This window comes from Zasmidium cellare (assembly GCF_010093935.1).
Source record: "Zasmidium cellare ATCC 36951 unplaced genomic scaffold M409scaffold_7, whole genome shotgun sequence".
Classification (NCBI taxonomy): domain Eukaryota; kingdom Fungi; phylum Ascomycota; class Dothideomycetes; order Mycosphaerellales; family Mycosphaerellaceae; genus Zasmidium; species Zasmidium cellare.
In genome coordinates, this window is record NW_022986951.1 from 358,873 (window position 1) to 380,413 (window position 21,541).

The 21,541-nt window shown below is 51.3% G+C and overlaps 10 protein-coding genes across 10 annotated transcripts; 4 read left to right on the forward strand and 6 right to left on the reverse strand.

The window, feature by feature from the left end:
- Window positions 1-348: 348 nt before the first annotated feature.
- M409DRAFT_19292 (uncharacterized protein) lies at window positions 349-3,263 on the forward strand (the record flags this gene model as incomplete). The annotated part of the gene is made up of 5 exons (XM_033804869.1): window positions 349-734; window positions 826-932; window positions 989-1,157; window positions 1,215-1,319; window positions 2,003-3,263. The coding sequence occupies 5 exons, from the start codon at window positions 349-351 to the stop codon at window positions 3,261-3,263; spliced, it is 2,028 nt and encodes a 675-aa protein (XP_033671360.1).
- Window positions 3,264-3,747: 484 nt separating this feature from the next.
- Window positions 3,748-4,216, reverse strand: M409DRAFT_51511 (uncharacterized protein; the record flags this gene model as incomplete). Its single annotated transcript, XM_033811826.1, has 2 exons — window positions 3,748-3,875; window positions 3,928-4,216. The coding sequence occupies 2 exons, from the start codon at window positions 4,214-4,216 to the stop codon at window positions 3,748-3,750; spliced, it is 417 nt and encodes a 138-aa protein (XP_033671361.1).
- Window positions 4,217-4,986: 770 nt separating this feature from the next.
- On the reverse strand, window positions 4,987-6,103 carry M409DRAFT_64201 (uncharacterized protein; the record flags this gene model as incomplete). Its single annotated transcript, XM_033815958.1, has 4 exons — window positions 4,987-5,380; window positions 5,430-5,680; window positions 5,726-5,754; window positions 5,815-6,103. The coding sequence occupies 4 exons, from the start codon at window positions 6,101-6,103 to the stop codon at window positions 4,987-4,989; spliced, it is 963 nt and encodes a 320-aa protein (XP_033671362.1).
- Window positions 6,104-6,959: 856 nt separating this feature from the next.
- M409DRAFT_35917 (uncharacterized protein) lies at window positions 6,960-8,559 on the forward strand (the record flags this gene model as incomplete). The annotated part of the gene is made up of 2 exons (XM_033810470.1): window positions 6,960-7,483; window positions 7,542-8,559. 2 exons carry the CDS (start codon window positions 6,960-6,962, stop codon window positions 8,557-8,559), a joined length of 1,542 nt encoding a protein of 513 aa, XP_033671363.1.
- Window positions 8,560-11,164: 2,605 nt separating this feature from the next.
- Window positions 11,165-12,694, reverse strand: M409DRAFT_64203 (uncharacterized protein; the record flags this gene model as incomplete). The annotated part of the gene is made up of 1 exon (XM_033815959.1): window positions 11,165-12,694. One exon carries the CDS (start codon window positions 12,692-12,694, stop codon window positions 11,165-11,167), a length of 1,530 nt encoding a protein of 509 aa, XP_033671364.1.
- A 477-nt stretch (window positions 12,695-13,171) lies between these two features.
- Window positions 13,172-14,911, forward strand: M409DRAFT_64209 (uncharacterized protein; the record flags this gene model as incomplete). The annotated part of the gene is made up of 5 exons (XM_033815962.1): window positions 13,172-13,400; window positions 13,450-13,593; window positions 13,644-14,259; window positions 14,315-14,540; window positions 14,672-14,911. The coding sequence occupies 5 exons, from the start codon at window positions 13,172-13,174 to the stop codon at window positions 14,909-14,911; spliced, it is 1,455 nt and encodes a 484-aa protein (XP_033671365.1).
- Window positions 14,912-15,077: 166 nt separating this feature from the next.
- Window positions 15,078-16,220, reverse strand: M409DRAFT_19298 (uncharacterized protein; the record flags this gene model as incomplete). The annotated part of the gene is made up of 1 exon (XM_033804870.1): window positions 15,078-16,220. The coding sequence occupies one exon, from the start codon at window positions 16,218-16,220 to the stop codon at window positions 15,078-15,080; it is 1,143 nt and encodes a 380-aa protein (XP_033671366.1).
- A 769-nt stretch (window positions 16,221-16,989) lies between these two features.
- Window positions 16,990-18,924, reverse strand: M409DRAFT_51517 (uncharacterized protein; the record flags this gene model as incomplete). Its single annotated transcript, XM_033811827.1, has 2 exons — window positions 16,990-17,603; window positions 17,649-18,924. 2 exons carry the CDS (start codon window positions 18,922-18,924, stop codon window positions 16,990-16,992), a joined length of 1,890 nt encoding a protein of 629 aa, XP_033671367.1.
- A 363-nt stretch (window positions 18,925-19,287) lies between these two features.
- Window positions 19,288-20,557, reverse strand: M409DRAFT_19300 (uncharacterized protein; the record flags this gene model as incomplete). The annotated part of the gene is made up of 3 exons (XM_033804871.1): window positions 19,288-19,773; window positions 20,062-20,152; window positions 20,208-20,557. The coding sequence occupies 3 exons, from the start codon at window positions 20,555-20,557 to the stop codon at window positions 19,288-19,290; spliced, it is 927 nt and encodes a 308-aa protein (XP_033671368.1).
- A 371-nt stretch (window positions 20,558-20,928) lies between these two features.
- On the forward strand, window positions 20,929-21,471 carry M409DRAFT_19301 (uncharacterized protein; the record flags this gene model as incomplete). The annotated part of the gene is made up of 1 exon (XM_033804872.1): window positions 20,929-21,471. The coding sequence occupies one exon, from the start codon at window positions 20,929-20,931 to the stop codon at window positions 21,469-21,471; it is 543 nt and encodes a 180-aa protein (XP_033671369.1).
- Window positions 21,472-21,541: the final 70 nt, after the last annotated feature.

A 21,541-nucleotide genomic window follows, 5' to 3' on the forward strand; every position in this document is an offset into this window, starting at 1 on the left:
GATCCTTTTCAAGGCAACGCCTAACGCCGTGGTCCATTAGAATATGACGTTGTCTTTGGCGTCCGTAAATCTGGCTGGGCACTTGTGGCGCATAGCCCGACATCATCAAGGAGTTTCGTATCGATATCGTTCCTGCGGCATGAGACCAGAACAACGTGTAATCCCCTCTAGAGTTTGCAAAAGGCACTGGCTAGCAAACCTTGTGCAGTCGCCACTAAGCCAATTTCGATGCTGGAATTCGGCACCCAAAACGGAAAGAGGAACGATGAATCCTTCAGCTGTGCATCTTCGTCATGCTGGAAACAGCGATCCTCGAAACATCAAAACTTCATCCTTCCAGCCGTTGCAATGCAGGGCAAGTCTCGAGCATGGAACTGGCTGATCCAGAACGTCCCAGCGACTGAGTCCGAATGGCGGGCGAGGCAGTGCCGACTGGGGCTGAACACGGCAACGCAGTACGAAGAGACGATTCGTGGCCTGGTCGATGAGGATGATTCATTGCAGCCAAATCCAACTCGTGCCATCGAAACATCGCCATTGGAGTCTCTCATTACGTTGACAAGAACGTTCTCTCAGTCCACCCAGAGATCCTCTGCCAGTGCAGCTCTCCATCGGGCAACAGCGGCCTTCAAACGACTTATCTTGCTCTCCCTCTGCCTGATCTTGCGCCATCAAGGCCTCTCCGAAGAATCTATCGATCATATCATCACCTGGCTCAGCCCAGTACAGCGAGTGTAAGTCATCATCGCTGCCACTGATCTTGCTGGATCGATTAAGGGAGCCTAAAGGATGAGAATGCTCACGCACTGTTGACACACCCACCAGACGCGAAAACTGTCTCAAAGGCATTGCTTGGGTGTATGACGCTATCCGTACGTTGCACGTCGAGCATGGTTGGACAGAGCCACAAGCAACAGAGTTGTTCTTCTTGAGTAAGATTCTCGACACCTTCGGACCAACACATAGCAACTTTTGACTCCCTTTTCAGTCCCTCTCTCTGTAAGCAGACTCGGCGAGATTCATCCTATCGATGTAACCGCTTTCGCCCGATATGTGCCAGAATGGCCAGGTTGGACGTCGCTGAAGCCAAATTTCACGTTGCCTTCGCTGGTATGGAGACTGTGCAGAAGGTCCCGCGATACGAATCCAATAACCTCGTAAGCCCACTTCAAGTCTCAATTGCATACAACATTCACTCTCTGACCATTCTTTAGATGTAAAGACGTTTGTCGTATTCTGGGCAATCACAACGACGCCGAGCTGACCGACGACGTCCCCTTCAGAGTCACTGCTCCGTCACAGACATTGAAAGTGGAACTGTACGATTCAAACAAAACATCATCTAGACCCCATACACCAGCGTCGACCTTGGGTAATGAAAGCCAAGATCCAAAACGTCCAGGAAGAAGAAAACTCCCACGTCTCGACAGAGCTGCGAAAGCGAAACAATCGGCAGGTTCGCTCCCCTGTCCGCCTCATCTCGAGTCCAGTACTCTAAACGATTCAACCGCCTCAGAGTATAAGCAAGGTTAGCGTGTGCCTACAGTATTGAATGGTTCAGAAGCTGACGTGGATTCACGAAAGGCTTCAGCCCCTTGCTGTACCTCTTCAAAGCTCACAACGCGGCCATATCCTTGTCTCACCAACAACTTCTTCAAGGATTGTCCTTTCAGAAAAGATGGAACAGAGACGGCAACGTTGCACAAGTCCATATCCGAGACCTGGCTGTTTGTGACGATCTCAAACATCTTTTCATAGACAAAGCTATATTAGAAGATGAGGTAGACAGGTGCCTTCAGCAGGGCTGGCTCAATCAGTGTAAAGATGAAAACGGGACAGCCGTGTATACCCTCAAAGCTAGATCGTACTTTGAGGCTAGGTCTGCAAGAATCCCGTGGGATGGGCTGGCATATCTTTGCCACATATTCCCTCGAGAAGAAGCTTTAGACCCCAGGTCTGTGAGATCGATTCGTCATTTTCACTTCTTACTGATGATCAGCAGTTTCCAACCCGAAGCTAGAGATCTCATGCCCCAGCTACAAGCCTGGTTTGAGCACTTGAGAAATGCTCATGGCTCGACTGTTCCTTTGAACATCCGAGAACAGCTGATTGAGATTTCTGTTGGAGTGTCGAGGATCCAAAGCCCGATTGATCCCCCCCTTTTCGCTTCAGTACTCGACCTGCTGTATCTTGACGACATCTCACGACATCTCCATTTCGACCTCGTCAGGGCACAGAGTACCTTTTTGAGGTCGCTAGGCGCCGAAGGTGCTGTCAAGTCGAACCAGATGATCAAGTCCACACTGTGGCAATCAGAGCAGGCCCTGAAGCTACCCGACCGACGGATTCGATGTTCGATATACGGCCTCTGGTTTTCGCTCATCGAGAATGCGGTGCTGCTACAAGATTTCGAAACAGCCTTGTCAACGATTAATCACCTTGAACTACCGGAACATCGAGACACTTGGCCCGAGCTCGACTTCCAAATCGCACGTCAGACACTAACATTGAGAGGGCTTGTTTTCAGAGGTCTAGGAAGATTCCAAGAGGCTGCTGAAGTGCTAGATGCCTGCAGCAAGATCTGCGAGAGTCACGGTAATAGAGGCACACATCCACATCATCTCAACCGCCATCGGGCAGAGTTGCTGTGTGAGCTTGGACGACCGGAAGAGGCGTTGGATATACTGCGAAAGTCTCTTGCAGATATTCGTGGGAACGGTGTCTTGAATGATTCGCGAGCTCACCGCCGGCTCTGCCTTGCCAATGCAGAAGCTGCAGCACTAGCAATGCGACCAGGTGACGCCGAAGTCTCTCTCGAGAATGTTGAGACCTGTTTCCGGAAAAAGCCCCCCGAGATGCCAGTGGACCAGCTGGATCATGTACGAGTCTATTTGGTTCGCATGCGCCTAGCTCGACATGCGAAAGATCTTGCCATGGCTCTTGTGTATGTCACAAAAGCCGTCGATCTCCTTCAACAGTATCGCTTTGTCAAGGGGCGGGAGTACTTCACAACCCTAGCTCTCAAGTTCCGGGCGTCGATATATCTAGAGCTTGCAAAAGCCGATGAGGGAAGACTTGAAGTTAGTGCTGACCGGACCTCGCAACATCTTGTCGTGGGCATGGGTTCATATGGGCGGGACGAAATTCTAAAATGGTTTGACGATGCCAAATCAGGTCAGTCACCGAACAATCACGTTTCATACAAACTCGTTACTGACTTGGGAAACGCCGTCAGGTTGAAGTCTATTTCCACTTGCAGATAGGTAACACTACATTAGGGCAGGACGTCTTGTCGTTACTTCCAAGAATTGGTGCACTGCTCTTTGAACGGATAGCCGCCTGCCCCTGAAGCCTTTATCTTCGCACGTTGGCACTTTTGACGTGGCAGATCTCCACCTTACTGCAACATCCTCGGGTCCTGTGGCAATTCTCAAGACGAATGATTTAGATCATCGACTGGACGTTTTCAGGAGCTAGCGCTTGCCCTGAGTAGGGAAGTTCAGAGAGCGACAATAGAACGGCTTGTACGAACGACCTTGGAGATCATGGAGAAATGCAAGGCTGGAAGAAAAACACTTCATTTCATGGGTACGCGGAAGACAGAGTATTATCTGTCTTGGTTCTGAGCGTTGTGATCATTTAACCCAGCCTCGGGGCTGAGGACATACTTTTAAACTGCTACAACGAGAGCGTTTTTCCTAAATTGGTTCTTCCTACTTGGTCCCACCTTCCTACTTCAAGGCGTGCTTAGCCATGTTTGTGATGGGTGTGGTGGTTGTCCAAGTGTGCAGAGTCCAAATATGCCCTGATCTCAGTGATATTACCGGAATAGTTGAAGCGCGTAATGAAAACAAACTCGTGGTTGATGGGCTTGCCTGAGAATAGTTAGATCTCACATTCCATGACAAGGTCAAATGTCTGGCTCACCTTTCTTCGACTTTCCTACAGAAGTGAGCTCGACTGAGGCCCACTCAGAAGAAGGTCCTCCGCCAATGACTTGACGGGCTTTGATCTCAATGGTGTCCCAGTCAACCCACTCAAATTGGTCGAAGAACTCCTTGGCCATAGCTTCATGGCTCTCGTGGGTATTCTTGTGAGGATGGTCATGCCCCATTACCTCGAGCTTGACATCGGGATCGGCATGCTCCATGAAGTTACCTCCCTTGGGCCCAATCTTCTCAAAGATAGCGGCGATCTCTTGTGGGGATGGTGCCATGGTGTTGGAGGTGCGTTCTGATCTTTGGTAAGAGTAGATTTGATTAAGGGTATACCCTCAAATGTTGGTTGTAAGTATGTGAGTTGTGACAATCTCTCTCCTAGAGCAGAGCAGTACTTATGCTTTCTCTGAGTCGTCTTGTAGCCCATTGAAGGGTCCCAATGTCTGTTGGTGCACACACGAGATCCAATATGTTGTGGCTTCACCAGTATGCCGTAGCTGCCTCTGGCCGGGTGGATTTTGTCGAATAGAATCATTCTTCAAGGTAGATCAAAGCTCTCTGTGTTGCCATGCTTCGAACGCCTTTGCTGATCGTATGCAGTATCCGCCTGCAGATGAACGCCCCATTACGACGAGCACGATGGAAAGCTATCCAATCTGGGTCCACGACTGCGGGAACGGAAAAGCTCGGTGGAGAGTATGCAGGACAGAGTCTCGTTAGGTGTCTTCTGTAGACGTCCGAGGTCAGGCTGGTGAAGCTTGCGCGAAGCTCCACGCCTAACGCAGCCTCATTATGTTGCGCTCCACTTGAACCAGGACGAGACGAGACGAGACGAGACCCGGGGCTTTGTTCTGGGGATCGTGCTACATGAATTACGGAGCCCGTTGGACTGCTGATCGAAATAGCAGAGGATCAGCACAGGGCATATTTTTCCGCAGCTTGTGTCATTGAACGCTGCTCGCCTTCAGGGAGGAAGATCGACAAGGGAGGGTACGACTGATGCCAAAAGCCTTTCAAGTTCATTCCGGACCAGCAAGCAACACGTATCTCATTCGAAAATCTGATATCGAGGGGCTGTTGCGTGCCAATAACAACTTCCTCCAACGTAGAGCTCAATCGCCTCAAAGTACCGACGGAGTTCCTCAGAGACGGACGACTTGAGACGGTCTTGCTTGAGTGTTGCAGCTCTCGACTCCTCCTCGATAATAATTCCCAGTAGCATCATCTGCGCCGCGCCAGATTCGATGCCATGTTCTTTCATCAACACTCTCACGGCATTCCTGATGCGGTCGGTTGGCTGGTCTTTCTCGACATTCCAACTGAAGTAGTCGTTCGTCAAACCTAGCACGTTGCCCATGGCTATGTCGAATGACTCAATAGATTGATAGTCTTCTTGACTCAATTCAATGCCCATACCCCATCGAATGAAGTAGGACGAGATCCTGATGCTAGTCATTACCTGCTGCCGACTCAACGATTATAGTGACCTACCAATAGCCGCAGTTAGAGACTCGGTAAGGCATGTATTCTTGCACGCTATCGAAATCGTCGTCACGACTGTCGAACGAGCGGAGATAGATCTGCAGCGTCTCCACCATCTTGACGGCTTGCTTTGCGTCCATGTCGATGGCCTTTCGTAACAATACTGCCAGTGTCTTCTGTCGAATGTTCTCCGCTGGAAAGTTCGCTCCATCAATATCGACTTGGACTACTCTGCTAAGAATAGCGTGTTGCCTGCACTCCTTTCACTGTGAGACCCTGCTTCAAACTGGGTAGGTTTTACGTACTGAGGAGTGTTCCATCTCTTCTGTAACATCTTGTAAAGAGAAATCCGTCAACACAGCCTTTCATAGCAACTTGAAGTCAGTGAGTCTACCGTCGTGAATCCACATAACTTCAATCAGACTGGCTATGACTTCCAGTCTCTCAGGATCCGCAGAACAATGGCACACAGCGAAGGCGTTGCCATACGGGTTGGAGTGTCTGATCAAAGCACGTCGCCTCTCGCGAGATCCATCCTGAGATGCTTGGAGAGCGATTTTTGCGAGGGCGTTTTCTACATGCTTGGCTGCAATGTTCACGCCAGCTGGAAATCGGGAGAAGCATCGCGGTACTTGCTGCGTTTCCAGGAGATCGTAAAGCTGTGTTTGTTCCAGACTGGCCATGGTGGTGCCGGTGGACTTGCGAGAGACCAGCTAATGAACAGTTTGCTTATGAGACGTCCTCGTCCTACAACACAAGGCTAGAGAATTCAAAGTCGTCGTTACACCGTAAGTGTTCGTGCCCTGGAGGTGGCGAGAACAGGTGACGACGCAAGTGGCTTCACGCCACACTATGAAGAGTATTAAACGCTTATCCTGCTCAATGCGACCCGAGCATTGGCGGTAGTACAGATCGCCGAAACTGTTGGGCTGTGCTTACCGAGACAGGGCAATGCAGATAGCTTGAAAAGGGTCACTACCGTCTCGCGAAGCCGAGACTGTCACACACAGACAAACTGATCCTCTGTCTTTCGACCTAGTCATTGGCATCGCTCAACCGCCCATGGGTCTGCTGTGATGTCCTCCCACAGCGAGGTCTCGTCATCGTCACACATAGTTGATGGAGGGAACGTATCCCTGCATGCATGCAGCTCACGATGCGGGCGATCCTCGTAATTGCCAGCCATGGGAAGAGATCAGGAAGAGAATCCTGATCAAGATGGAGCTACCCGTGGGGTTTAGCACAAGAAAAGCCCCGTGAAATCATTCAAGGGTAATGGGCAGAAACATCTTCGAGCTCCTCACGGTTTATGGGTAAATCCCAAAGAAACTCCTGTGTGCATTGGTAACCGATTCTGACTCTCCATAATGGCAATCGTGTTTCTCTTCTGGACCTTGGTCGTCTTCGCGATTTTGCCTTTCGCGCGGCTCGCCATTAGCCTACGCAGGGCAAGGCTGAAATTCCGCAAGTTGAAGGACAGCGGTGTCGTAAGTTCTGTGAAGCTTTTGTAAAGACGCACATTAACGTCAACAGCCTATCATGAAGCATTCGTTTCTGTTCGGCCACCTCCTCGTCGTCCGACAGTTCTATAAAGACTGGGCATCGGACGCGAACTTCATTCAAACGTTTGGGTACTACATTAGTAAACACTGGGCCCAATTCTTCCCCGAAGAAAGATCCTGCCCTCCAGTGGTGTATGTTGATGTCTGGCCTATAGCGACACCCATGGCCTTCTCGCTTGAAGCATATGTGTCTAATCAGATTGAGCTGGGGAGAAGTCTACCAAAGTCTCCTATGCAAGGTGAATTCTTGCGACCGATCAGCAATGGCAAAGACTTGAACTGCATGCATGGCGAGGAATGGCGCATGTGGCGATCGAGACTCAATCCCGCATTCAGTAAAAGTAATATCAGGTCCTGGGTGCCTTGCGTCGTGGAAGAAGTCGAATCATTCGTGGCTGTTCTGCAAGGCCTTGCCGTTGAAAACGGCGGCTGGGGGCCTGTATTCCAGTTGGAGAAAGTATCCGGGGATCTGGCCTGTGACATTACAGGGCGTATTGTTGTGTGAGTGACGGAACTTCTGCTTTCACGTTATCCAGGCTCTTGGCTGATGACTCGCCAGCAATGAGCAGTTCAGATCTTTATCGTCACGCCCAGCGCCGTTTGCTCGTTTGTATCGACGGCAATTGGAGGAAATGGAGATTACGATGAACATCTTCAAGCTCATCTGGAGGGCGACGCCCCTATTCAAGTGGCATGTCGCTCGGAGACGCCACACACTATTCGATGAGCTTCGACCATTGATCTTTGCGAGCATGGATAGTACCACGGAACAGCCGTGTACTGTTGCACAATCGGCCTTGAAGCAGGATGCGGTGACTACAATAAAACCGCAGCTCCTTTCATGTCCAGTCGATGCGGATCTCATTGAGCAAGTGTGCTGCCAGTTGATGATCTTCTTCTTCGGCGGGGAAGACGCAGTCTCAATTGTAATACCGTGGATGGTGAATCGTTCGGCGGCCAATTCAGAATGCCTAGACAAGATTCGTGTCGAACACGATGCTGTTCTGGGCCCAGACCCCAGCCTGGGTTTGGATAAGATTCGAGAGTCACCGCACCTGCTCGATTCTCTACCATACTCCCACGCTGTCATCAAGGAGACATTGCGGCTGAACCCTGCCACTATTACCATCAGGGAGGGCCAACCAGACTTCACTCTTGAAATCAAAGGATCAGACAAACGATGGCCAACGGACGGATTTGATCTCTTTGACAGTTCGATCACAATCCACCGAGACGAGAAGAACTTTTCACGGCCACTGGAGTTCCTGCCCGAGCGATATCTTGTTTCTGAAGGTCACGAGCTTCATCCACCCAAGAACACATGGCGTGGCTTTCAACTCGGACCCAGGCAGTGCATTGGCCAAGAATTGGCTACTGTACTCTTGAAACTCGTCCTGATCTCTGTCGTCCGTACATTCGATGCCGAGCTAGCTTGGGCCGATTGGGATACCGAACAGGAACGTAAAGGTATGAAGAGTCATCCGGTATGTGTTGACGGCGATAGGATGTACACAACCGGCAGGGCAACATCGCATCCTAAAGATGGTGCACCCGCCCACGTCAGAACGAGGTGCTAAACAGCAATCAGGGGAGCAAATTCCCTTCCAAAAGAAGATGCGTACGATGTGGTTTCAGTGCTTTATTGCGCAGCTCAAGCATATTAGTCAGACACACTCAATTGCCATCACTCCTGGTGCGGTATGTACGTAGAATACAACGCAAAGTGACGGTGGGCAAAGTCTGCCCCCTACCTCCTCCGACTGCAAGAAGCCATCGGCCCGAGGGCCCAGACCAAGCGGATGTCGGCTCCCCGCTCAGGGGAAGCAGGCGTAAGGTGACGGCTCTCGCAGACCTCATCTCTTCCGTACCCAAATGCCATCCACCAGTACTATCCGACCCATCTGTACCGCATGCCGCAGTCGAAAGGTGAGTGACAGAGTCATTAGCCTGTAACGGGATTGACATGGCCAGGTGCGCTGCGATGGACAGAGTGGAGGCTGCTCGAACTGCTCACGACTGGGTCATCGATGTAGCCTCGCTGTGGCTCCAGGCTCTTCGTCAGCGTCGAAGACTCGAGAGCAGTTTCCTCGGAGACGAGCTAGACTGGCGTGTGAAGGCTGCAAGTCGCAGAAAGCCCGGTGCACAGGAGGAGAGCCATCGTGCGAGCGGTCAGAGATCACTGTCGGTGGAGTGTGAGGAATATACAGGACTGACGAGGATTGCATGTTAAGATGCATCCGCAAGCAGATTCAATGCAAGTATATGCCCTCCCGTCGTGGCATTCATCCCCGGCCGATGATGGCCGCCGATAGCAAAGAGCCGCAGAGACTCTGTACTCCCACATCTCCCGGAACGTACGCCTGGTGCGAGTCTTTATCGTTCGGCATCTTTCGACTGTACAGCTAATTTCACTCAGTATGGGAGTTGCTAGCGAGGTCATCAAGAACCACATTCTCGCGTTCTTCCGGGACCTGTACCCCTTGCCAATGTACAGTTTCCTGCATAAAGCAATCTTTCTTCAGATGTGGCAGTCCGGCCAAATCGATGTTGCACTTCTCAAGGCTGTCTGTGGGTCCATAGTTCACGCGGTGCAGGATGCAGCTCTCGTCAGCCCGGAGCAGGCGAGATCATGGATCGAAGAGGCGAAGCAAGATCTGATGAGTCTGATCGAAAACCCCACCGTTGGCCGCCTCCAGGCTCTCCACCTCATTGTCATCCATTGTCTTAGGACGCGACAGCATCGGAAAATCTTCCTGTTGTCATCCCTGTCCGCACGAACGGCTTATCTGATGCGACTTAATCACGAGGCTCCGCTTCTACCATTCCTCACCAGAGAGCTGCGGAGAAGGCTGATGTGGTCCATTTACACCACAGATACTTTGCTCTCAGGTGGTCTACCGGATCTGACTCTATGCCCGGTATCAAGCCTCTCCATCCATCTTCCGTGTGAAGAGCATAGCTTTGAGTTGGATGAGCCTGTCGACACAGAGACGTTGCATAGCGCATCGTCCACCACCAATTTGAGTCTTCTGGGCTACTATATCAAGGTCATCAACATTCGCGATAGAATTCTCAGGCACGTGAGATGATTCGCAGCATGAGGCAAAAGCTGATCTCAGCACAGACACACTAAGGCCATGATCAAGACCGGGGTCGAATGGCTGCATTCCGAAATTGAAACCTTCGAGGAGGAGCTCCAAGTACTAAAGGCCTCACTTCCTCAGAGCATGATCTTTACGACGAAGAATCTGTCACTCCGAGTCCAGTCAACCTGTACCTTTCCCCGTTTCGTGTGGCTACACATCTGGTGGCATCAATGTACGTCCGAATCATCGCAATACATTGTTGTACATTACTAATATTTGGGTATGGTCAAAGGTCATTGCGACCTCTTCCGCGTCACTATGCCAGCTTGCCGAGAATCTCTCAGCGAGGATGCCATCAGTCGAATATCCGGCGAAGCTCTTCTACATTATCAATCCCAATGTTTACACCATGCATTTGCACTGGCCGAGATATTTCAGTTGCTACTCGATATGGACTTGGAGCGTCCAATACCGGATCCCGGTCTCTCAGTTCCAGCATATCAAAGCGCCAACATACTGTCACACTCGTCGGCTATTCCAGGAGTGGGTGGTGACAAAGATGCGGCACTGAAAGCATGTCTACAATTTGTAGAGACCTTGGTCCGGCCAAACAACTTGGCTAGTGTGGTTGTACAGGACATTCGGCTGCTGGTTCATTCAACAGAGACCCTTCATGCAACGAATAATAGCGATAATGAAGGGTCAAGCACAGAAGAGGCCACTGAAAAGGAGGCTCAGACGCCTTTCATCTTTGCTGAATCAAATGCAATGTTAGCAGCGGCAAGATACCCCGTCGAAGAAGATCTGGCTTCAACATTGTCTCCTCGCCAAGAAACGGGGCAAAACCACACAGGAGAACGCATATGTCGTCAAGTTCAACCACCAGAAAATCTCCATACTCAGCTGCAGAACAGCACTGAGCATGTAGCAGCCTTTGAGTCACCAGGAAGAGACCAAGTTGACGCCTTTGGAGGTTGATTCTCCAGCGAGTCTACGGCAGACGTCCCGGATATGGACTTTAATACTTTGTTCGATCCACGCTGGGAATTGCAAGGCCAGTGGAACATATGATAGATTTCTGCTCCATTCGTGCCTTCTATTTCGTACCATTCACGCGGACCTTGGATGAGGCCTGGATCCTCTCCAGCAGGAGCTCTTTCGGACTGGGCAGTGCCACTTGGGGGAAGCGCGGATCTTTCTGGAATGGTAGCGCGTCACTCGTTGCCACCAGCCACTTGAAGCACTCACTTTCCATCCTGCGAGCGATGGGAACGTACTTTGGATCTGCCGCCAGATTGTGAAGTTCCGATGGATCATTTGGCCGACTGTACAGTTCTGGGGCCTCATACAAGCGGAAGATGTACGTCCACTCTTTGTCTCGACAGCTGATTGCTTTACCAACAAGTTTAGTGTCCTCATGTTGGAGCGCGGCCTTGACATCATATGGATATGGCGCTTGTTCCAGTAGTGGTTCTTCGCTTGTGAGAAATCCGCCTTCAGAAAATGCGAATGACTTGTGACTGCAGCAAGACCCCGTAAGTAGCGGCATCCAGGATAGCCCATTGTGCGGAAAGTGTTGATCTATGCCACACATTTGGAACACAGTTGGCACCAGGTCAACCATCTCTGTCAGAGCATCGTGCCTCAACCCTTGTGGAAGCCCTGCACCGCCGATGATAAGGGGATTTCGAACAAGAGAGTCTGACAGCCCGGATGGCCACTTCTCGATCAGCCCGTAGTCACCGAGATACTCCCCATGGTCGGTGAAGAAGAACGTCACGGTGTCGCTCCACAGGCTACGCTCATCCAACTTGTCCACGACACGACCAAACTGTTCATCCAACCGGGTGATCATCCCATAGTACGTGGCTTGGATCTCGGCCCACATAGCAGGCGTGGCTCGTGCAGTCCCATACCTCTCTCGGATGACTTGCATGTACCTGGGTTCGTAGCCTGTTTTGGCCTCAGATAATGCACGCTGCGGCATGTCGTCTCGAGGGTGCATTGAGAAATAGGGCTCTTCGACCGAGAACGGGCAGTGTGGGAAGAGCAGCGGCATGAATAGCACCCACGGTTCAGCAGGTGGACAGTCGAGCCAGGCCAAAGCAGACCGCACAAGCGCCTCGTCGTAATCGAGAGTCTTTTGAGGATCGCGGACCCCTTTATAGAACAACCTTGCCCAGATGTCTTCTTCCTCAGTGCGCTGCTCGCTTGGCGACGATTTGGGAAGAAAATCTGGTGTCTCGAGGAATCCGTACTCTGTAACACTCAGCTCGGTCACGGTCGGAGCAAATGTATCTCCCCGAGGAGCCAGACAGGCGACGTGGTAGCCATCTTCCTTCAGGCTGCGAAAGAGGTTGGGCTCCCACGGCTTGATGAGATTTTCGAGGCTGCGATGACCAGAGACGTGCGGATAAGTGCCTGTGAACATCGAGCAACGGCTTTGGGAACAGACACTGGCCTGTGAAAAGCAATTGGTGAAGAGATTGCCTCGAGACGCGAATTTCTCCAGGTTCGGTGTCTTTGCCCTTGAATTCCCGCAACACCCGAGTGCGTCATATCTTAGCTGGTCTGGCATAAAGATGACGATGTTTGGTTTGGAGTTTGCGAGTCCACTAGGGGGCATTTTGATGAAGTAGGGCTTCACTGCGTGGTTCTGCATTGTGTCGACTGCTGTACACCTTCAGGGTGTAATTGGGGTCCAAGAGAGACAGAGGTGTTTTCTTTTGAACCAAGGGTCAATCAGGGTGCGTGATAGCTACGGCTGTCGGCGAAAATCACCAGGCCGATACGCCTACCGAGAGCCGCTGGATGGCGGCTGTCGGTCACAGCCTCGTGCGCTTGGAATCGAAAGATCACGCCATGCCGACTTCCAGCTATGCCGTGACCTCTGTTCTGGTAGAACCAAATAATTGACGGCATATGAATCGCCGTGCCGAGAGCCGTAGCGCGAGGACTCTCTTCAACACAAGCTCCCAAAGCCCTTCTGTGGCACAATGCTCTTTCAACGCTCGTAAGGTGAGACCACTCACTCGAACGTCAACAAGGGACAATTCTCAACCGAACGAGTTGCTGCTTTTGCAAAGTCAGAGCCAGCACCACCATGATTCCATTGTTTCGCCATTTCAACACCAGGCTGGCCTTTTCATGCGACCTCATCGCCCTGTCGACTTTTAACTATGGGTTTGACAACCAAGGCTTCTCCACCACGCAAGCCATGGATGCATTCACGAAGCAGTTCGGAACTTACGTCAAAGCCCACAACACCTACGTTCTGCCTCCGTGGTGGCTTTCGTTGTTCAACAGCTTGATATATGTAGGGTTCGCTGCGGGTAAGGTGGGATTGCATCTCAATACTGAGTCGCGCTAACATTCGAATAGGAGTCATCATTGGCGGTGTGGTTAGTTCTAGGTTCGGTCGAAAGACATGTGTCTTTGCGATGAGCATTTACACACTGATCACGGCAACGATAATCATCACCTCCAAGACTCCAGCGCAGATACTGGCGGCGCGAGTGCTCAATTGTAAGGCAGAGACAACTAGACGATTGAGATGCTTGACTCACCATGAGAAGACGTTTACATCGGCATGGAACTATCAGTGTGCCCAGTGTTCCAGTCCGAGATTGTCCCAGTCCCTATCCGTGGCCTAATGGTTGGCTCATACCAACTGAGCCTCGTCGTTGGCGGACTCGTCATCAATTGTGTCTGTCGAGGCACGGAAAACATACATGGTAACGCAGCCTGGAGAATCCCCTTTGGGCTGTTCTATATCGTACCTAGCATCGTAGCCGTTGGGATCTGGTGCGTTCCTGAAAGTCCAAGATGGCTTCTTCTGCACGACCGCCACGAAGAGGCACGCCAGAACCTGTACCTTCTACGAAAGTCTACCAAGTCAGACGAAGAGATCGACGAAGAGTTTGCTGCAATGTCGCTCGCCATCCTCGAGCAGCCAGAGCCGGGCCAATTCAAAGACATATGGACTGGGTCCAATCTCAAGCGGACGATCATCCTCCTTCTTGTCAACTTCTTCCAACAAGCCACTGGCCAAGCTTTCGTTTCCAGCTACGGTGTCATTTTTATAAAGTCATTGAACACAGTCAACGCTTTCGACATGGCCGTAATCAACGCCGGCGTCAACATCTTCTCGCTTCTTCTGTGCCTGCTCTTGGTGGACGAGATCGGAAGAAGGTATGTCCTCATGATGTGTCGAGTCACGTACCATGTTGCTGACCGCCAAGAACAGACCATTTCTATCCGCTGGCACCCTGATCCAAGCGGCCGCCCTTTTCGCCATGGCAGGCTTAGGTGCCTCTTCGACACTCACTGACTCCATAAAGATAGGCATTGTGGCAGTAATCTCGGTGTCGGCATTTGGATTCTCCATCGCATGGGGGCCAGTCACCTACATCGTCACCACGGAGCTCATGAGCGTACGACTGCGAGACGTTACATCCAGGGTGGCGTTCTTGGTGAACGTTGTGACCAAGTAAGATTGACACAATGCCTTTCCATATCTGTGAGCTAATCCAAGGTCAGCTTCGTCGTCAGCTTCACACTTCCATATCTTCTCTACCCCCAGTATGCCGGGCTTGAGTCTTAGGTCGGCTTCATCTATGGTGCCATTGCTGTCTGTGGATTAGTGTTTGTTCTTCTCTGCATACCGGAGTGCAAGGGTAAATCTCTTGAACAGATTGATCTCTTGTTTGAGCAAGGCGTGCCTCTGCGAAAGTTCAAGCATTACCATGATGACATTCAACCGGAGGCTCTAGTGTTTGCGCTCTCGCAAAGTGAGAAGGCCCAAATGTGCAGCATGAAGGAGTGCGAGGACGTACATACCTAGTTGCGTAAGATTAGCTGTCGACTTGATCTTATAGGAGTCGGCCGACAGACTGTGGATTGACATTACACAACGAGCAGACGAACAGAACGAAACAGAAAATTCGCCAGGCCCTTTATTATAGGCATACTTTATGCTACGTACAGATTTCAGTTGTCATGTACCCTAATCACATGACGAATGGCTCTCGACCGCTCCACTCCTGCCAGTCGCCTACATGGCCAGGCCAACCTTTCCAAGACGATGGCTTGTGACTCCAGCTGGAGATGAGCGGGCTCAAGTCCATCTCAAACACACTCAACGTACCACCGACGGTGATTGGTCCCGGCTGCTCATCCATAAAGCCTCCCTCGCTTGTAAGGTACACCGGCACAACGCCATTTGGCTTCATCTGAGACCATGCGATCTTGTTGGCGGTTGTTCCGTTCGTCGTTGCCAAACGCTTGGTGCACGATTGGGATTCAAAGAAAGTACCATTATCTGGGTCACTCGCCATTACCGCTGCATTTCCAGGTCCTGGGAGAACTGTGAAGTCATCCACTCCAGTAAAGGTCAGATTGTTTAGAAGTTCAGCCGGACCGACCTGCAGGCCCGAGTCGGAAATGGGCATTCGGCCAAAGAGGTTTTCTTGCGTGTTGGTGAAGTATAAGAAGTCATCTTTCGTGTGAACGCCGTTTACGCCGAGTCCAACAAGTGTGGATGTGAGATTGTGTAGTAGAGTGTCGTTTGAAGCAATATCAAAGGCTCCAGTATCGGGATCGACTCGCCAGATAACACCTCGCTGCGAGTCTGCTACGAGAAGCTTTTTCGGTGACTGGCCCTGAGTTGTTGTCATCCCATTGGGAAGGATGGAGTCTGTCAGATTGGAGACCAAACGAACGGGCAACTCTGTTCCGCTAAAGTCGTTCAGGTTGAAGCTCCAGACCTGCCCTGTACCTGGTGGTGAATCGGTGGCAAGACGTCCTCGCTCAACTGTCGCAAAGTAGAAGACGTCGGGTTCGAGTTCCACGATTCCCAGAGCCCCGATCTTCTCGTTGGGAAATCGGTGAAGAACTTGAACGGTGGCCGGTCCTTCAGCCTGTGGTGTGACGAGAACATTCTGGCCTGGTCCGCCTTCATAAAGCGAGACGATGATTGATCCGTCAGCCCGAATGTAGAGGTTCTCAGCCCACGTGCCATCCGCGAAATGCACAAGAGTCTGCAAAGGATCAGATGAGGGTGCGTTGGAGCATCCTGACGGTGTGTGGTGGCTGAAAGGTATCGCTGCTACCAGGCTGAGTGGCAGCACGTAGCTAAAAAGGAGCATCAACATCGTTGGAGTTGCTGTACAAGAAGGCGAGTGTTTCAAGATCTTCACCTGTGCTGGTTCTTATTGTATGCCATCTTATATGCGTACCCAAATGACGCACTTGAACCTCACGGCGCCTTGCAAAAGGTGGGCGTATATCAGTCAGCCTCATCGATCTGTCTTTCGAGGCTGCGTGAATCGTGAATCCAGCCAGAACTATCAATACGCACGGGTCCGGAACGTATCCGACACAGCTTCCTGCATCGCCACCATAAGGGCATTGTTCGGCAGACACGACATGAGATTGGCCATTTGTCTGGTTGGCCATCCACGTGCAGTGACCCTAAGCATCTCACCGTCGGCCCGAATCTACGAGCTGCCCAACGTCTTCCCGCTATTACTCACAAAACCCCTTCGTCGGTCATCATCTTCACACAGTCTTCATCCGAGCAAGTGGACTCAGAGTGGTCTGATGCATCTGGGGACGGAACAGTTTTCGACGTCATTGTCGTCACGGCGGATGTTCTTCACGTGTGTCGTGACTTCGCTAAGCTCTCGGACTGGGTCAAAGAGCATTATTTCCGCGATTCAGACTGGCGATATGCTGAGGGAGGAGATACTCGAAGATCATTCCAAACAAGGCTTCGTAGGGATATGGGTGGCTGCTCTATCCGATGCGACTAGCTCTTGTACCTTTTTCGTCCATAGCCTGTCTGTTCGTCGGGGATGGTATGATAGCAACTCAATAGGCATGCCGAAAGCGCCATGACAGACCTATGTATATTGAAGAAGATTAAAGCTCTTCTGGACGTGATGTCGGCCGTTGAATCATCGCAGACGTTTCAGCCTCCGCGAAATCCTCTTGCTTTGGGCCGCCAGGCTCATCAAGCTCTTTGAAAGATTCACTTCCAAGTGGGCAGAGAAGTTTTGCCTTCTCCAAATGTGCTGGCAAAAGATCGGCTCCTCCTCTGTCGTTCGGATCAATGTCAACGTCCACCCTGTCTCCGCCTGTGACTCTCAGAACAGTAGACAATTTATTACTATACGTTGCCCCAGCACGAAGGACGACAAAACAGCCAACGCAGAGGACAACAAAGCAAAAACCCACAGCGAGGCCATAGGCTAGCCAGAGACGTTGTCTGTTATAAGCGTACACGTTTCGGACTGTGGTGATAGTAACGTTCGTTGATGCTTCGTCTGCAACTCCCAAAAACTCGCTGCGACTGAAAAGCGACAGTGTCATGTTCTGGAACAGATCCTCCATAGCATCTGCCAATGGTCGTTGATACCACTTCGAAGTAGGCGAGGCTTCTGTGCTGCTGGTGACAGACTGTGATCCAGAGCAGTAACCAGTTGTTTGAGCATCGCAAGAGGAAGTGTAAATGGGATACATCTCCGTTGTGAACGCTAACTCGGTCTTCAAAATCTGAGTTCAATAAAGTGCAAGGTCACCATCTGCCACTCCCATGGAGCCGTCGGTAGCATGTTCGGAGCTGAAGGTGGAGTCGGCAGTGGCAACGGACCCGACCATGAGGCATCCCAGTGAATCCATAAGGGACTGAGCATTGAATCTAATAAAATCAGTCTGTGAGATGTTGACGTTGCTCCGACGGCGATCGTTCGAGAAAAGGGGTAAGATTGGATTCGTGATGTTAACGTCCAAGACCTTGACCATCTGGGCGTCCTCTTGGAAGGTGAAGTTGACATTATAGGTGGCATTGAACAATGAACAGTTCAAGACTTTCCAGCCTTCGGAGAGATTGCCAGGCACTGCAACGAACAAGTTTGCCGGAGACGACTCGTAGTTGCCCAGGAATGAGGAAGGACTTCCGTCGTTAATCGGCAGTGAGCCACCGGAGAAGGAACCATTATCAAATGGAACCTTCGCGGTACTGTTCGGTGCCCACGACAAGTAATTCCAGACGGACTGCCTCTCGTACATGTAGCAAGAGTCGGAGAGTTCAGCGCTCTCGAACGCAAGACTCGGATCACAGCCCATGCTGAGAACGAAACCAGACAGAATGAAGTCGGGTATGGCTTCACATCTGAGCGAGGGGGCTATGTAGGACAGCACATAGCTTGCATTGGTAGCCGGAGACGGCAGTTTCGGGAGCTCTCCGCTGCACGCAGTGCTGCTCACAGTTCGGGCGAGGTTGTTTGTTGGCCCGTGATACGTGTTCCAGACGTAATAGCCGCGAGGCGGCCCATTCGCCATATCGCCATCACTCTGTTGTAAATATGTGTCGGCTAAGGACCGTGCCAAGAAATTGGGCGTTCTCAGGGATTGCTGGTTGTGTCCAACATCAGGAATCAACCGCACAGTAAGCGTCGCGGGCGGGATGATTGTCGAGAATGGTATCAACCATGAAACAATCGCAATGGCGACCAACAGTGGACTGCCCACCCAGCTTCTGGGCAAAAGAAGGTCGACGAGCGATCCGAGCAGGCTGGTCAGTGAGTCGACAGTCTCCAGGGGTAAGTCTTTCGACAGCAGCGTGCGCCAAAATAGCTGCCAATACACTGCACCAATGGAAAGTACTAATGATGCCCGCACAAGAAATGCAAAGGCGCTGCCAATGGCCAGATTGTACTGCTGGGCGAACATTCCATCGTCGACGGGTGTGCCTTGGAGACAGGTGTAGAATAGATGATGGCCGATGGTGAACAGGAGGCGGCAACAAATGCCAGGAGAATGGTGGTTGGAACTATCCAGTGCGTCCCGGACCATCGACGTGGCTTTGTCATGGTTGGTGGTCTCTGATATTGGTCAAGTGGTACTTCCAGCGTCGATTGGAAGGAGGCGTTCTTCTTGTAAAATGTTTGCTGCTGTCCCCAGCGACATGAGGTGAGCATCGGGGCACGAAAGGCGTAGTGTGTAATTGGTCGCAAGTCGTGCTATCGGGAAACCAGCATAAGCGACCTGCATTTCACCGGTATTGCAAGCGAGGTGTATGGTATTGACCTTTTTATAGCACGGGCTTGGGGCTCTTTCGACAGCTGAACGTATTATGCAATGCAGCGAGGACGGTGTCTTGTCCTCGCAAATTTCCAGCGTCTGTCGCTACATGTCCGCTCGTTAATAGTTTGGTCTTCAGGGAATGTCATCACCTGTCACTTCAACATACTCTTCCACGTCCTTGCCAGCTACCATAAACTTCGCGGTCTTGAACGACATGTCAATAGCGTCCTTTGCAAGTTTTCTAAGTCGCTCTTCGAACCCAGCCATACTCTTGCTACTGATACCTTCCTGTGTTATTGTCCGGCACAGTTCAGCAGCCCCTTTGACAGCGGTATTACCACCCAAGCCTCCCTGAGGTGTCATTGGGTGAGCTGCGTCTCCAATCAACACAACTCGACCATCTCCCCGAGAAAAGTCGCCAATGTCTGGCTTGCTGGAGTACAGTCGTGCTCGCACTGCGAGGTTCCAATCTGCGTAATCGAAGAGCGTGCGAAACTTGCTATCCCATGTCTTGGTCTTGTCGAGGACAAATCTCTGAAGCTCCTCAGGCGAGCGTAGCTTATCGTCAAAAGTTTCCGTAGTGAGCGACCAGTAGACATAGTCTTTGCCGTCGGGTAACTGTCCTCCAGATTATTTTTCCAAACTCGATCTCCAGGTGATGGGCTCCAGGATGGCATTGCGCTCGGGATGTTGGCGGTCCATGCCAACGAACCAAGTCATAGCCTCTTCCGGATACGCTGAGAGAAACTCAGGAGTGATCCAGGTTCATGCCCACACGACTTGCCGTTCGGTGTCGACAAGTCTCCTATCTGGCTGGAGTTGGTGTCTTACTCTGCTATGGATTCAATCAGCACCGACAAGCACACACCCTTTCACAGAGCTCCCGTCGGCAAAATGTGCGGTTACTCCATCAGGATTTAACTCATATGAGGATAGCTTCTTTCCTCGATGTATCCTATCCTCGATACCTATGGTCAGGAGCTGCAGTATCCACGTCCTTCTCACGTTTCAGCTCATGAACGATATTTCGAACCTGGCGGATTCCAACTCACCGATCGATGGGTGAAGGTCCTCTTCCAGGCTTTTGTGGCCGTTTGGGAAAGTCAAGCAGCTCCATAGTTTCAGGATCGGCAAACGTGGGCGAACGATTGATCAACTTTGGGCAGGTCCTGGAGAAGAGATCCCCAAGCTCGTTGGGGATCGTCTCGTAGAGGGCCTCGGAGCCATCTGTGTCGATGCGGAATCGATGGCCACCTGATCGATAAGACAGATGATCCTGTTTAAATACGACAAACGAGATGCCATGTTTATGAAGTCCTTGCGCCAATGTCAGGCCTGAAAATCCAGCACCGATTATGATGACTGGCAAATCGTGGCGAGAGTCACTTTCCTGTGCCGTCATCTTTGAGATTGTCTTGCATGCAAAGCATCCATCTGCGAGAGCACTCTACTTATATCGTCTTTGCCACTGTCAGCACATCCCTACATATCCCCGATGGCGGCCACAATGCTCATGCCGTCGGGTGCTGACGGGCGGAGCTGAAATACAAAAATGTCCGGCTTGCTCGCCTTATATAGGAAGTCGCTGTGTCCATAGGTTCATTGCGCGAGTCCGACTTGTCATGCTCGCATAAGGTCAGAGCAGACGAAGGCGGCGTAGAGCTCGCAAGACGATGGATCAAGAGCTGGCCTCGAATCTTTGTCAGCACTCCGAGCTCGCAAAAACATCGTATAGCAAAAAGAGTGTGTACGTACCTGGATTCACACACCTCAATGCCGGACCTGATTTTATACCGCAAAGATGGCGCCTGTTCCACTGCCGCCCATATGCTGCTCCTCGAGCTGGAGGTGCCGTTTACTGCGATCCCCATGAAAGAAGGACTGAACAGGTTGTACGAAGGTGCGGATGGTACAGGCCTGACTCGTGAGGCGTTCATCAAGATCAGTCCGATGGGCTACGTTCCAGCATTGACTGTCGATGGGGAAACCACAATCACCGAGCTTTCAGCTGTGCTCTTCTACATCTCCAGTTTGGCGCCAGAACGAGGCATGACGGGGCATGATGCTGTGGAGAATGCAAAAGTGCTGCAGTGGATGTCTTGGTTGAGCACGACACTGAACGAGTACGGTTTCGCAGGATACTGGCGGCCGAGTCGCATGGTAGGTCTCGAAGCATCGTCAGAGGCAGAGGATGCGGTGAGGGCCGAGGGGAAGAAGACGATCTTGAAGGGTTTCGACATTCTTGAAGGCTGGCTTGACGGTACAGGCCATGCTGTGGGAAGGCATCTAACCGTGGTGGACTTTATGTTACAGTAAGTCAGACAACCTACCTCCCGCTAAAATGCACTCTTGACTCTGTTTCGATAGTACATTCTGGCGATGGGGT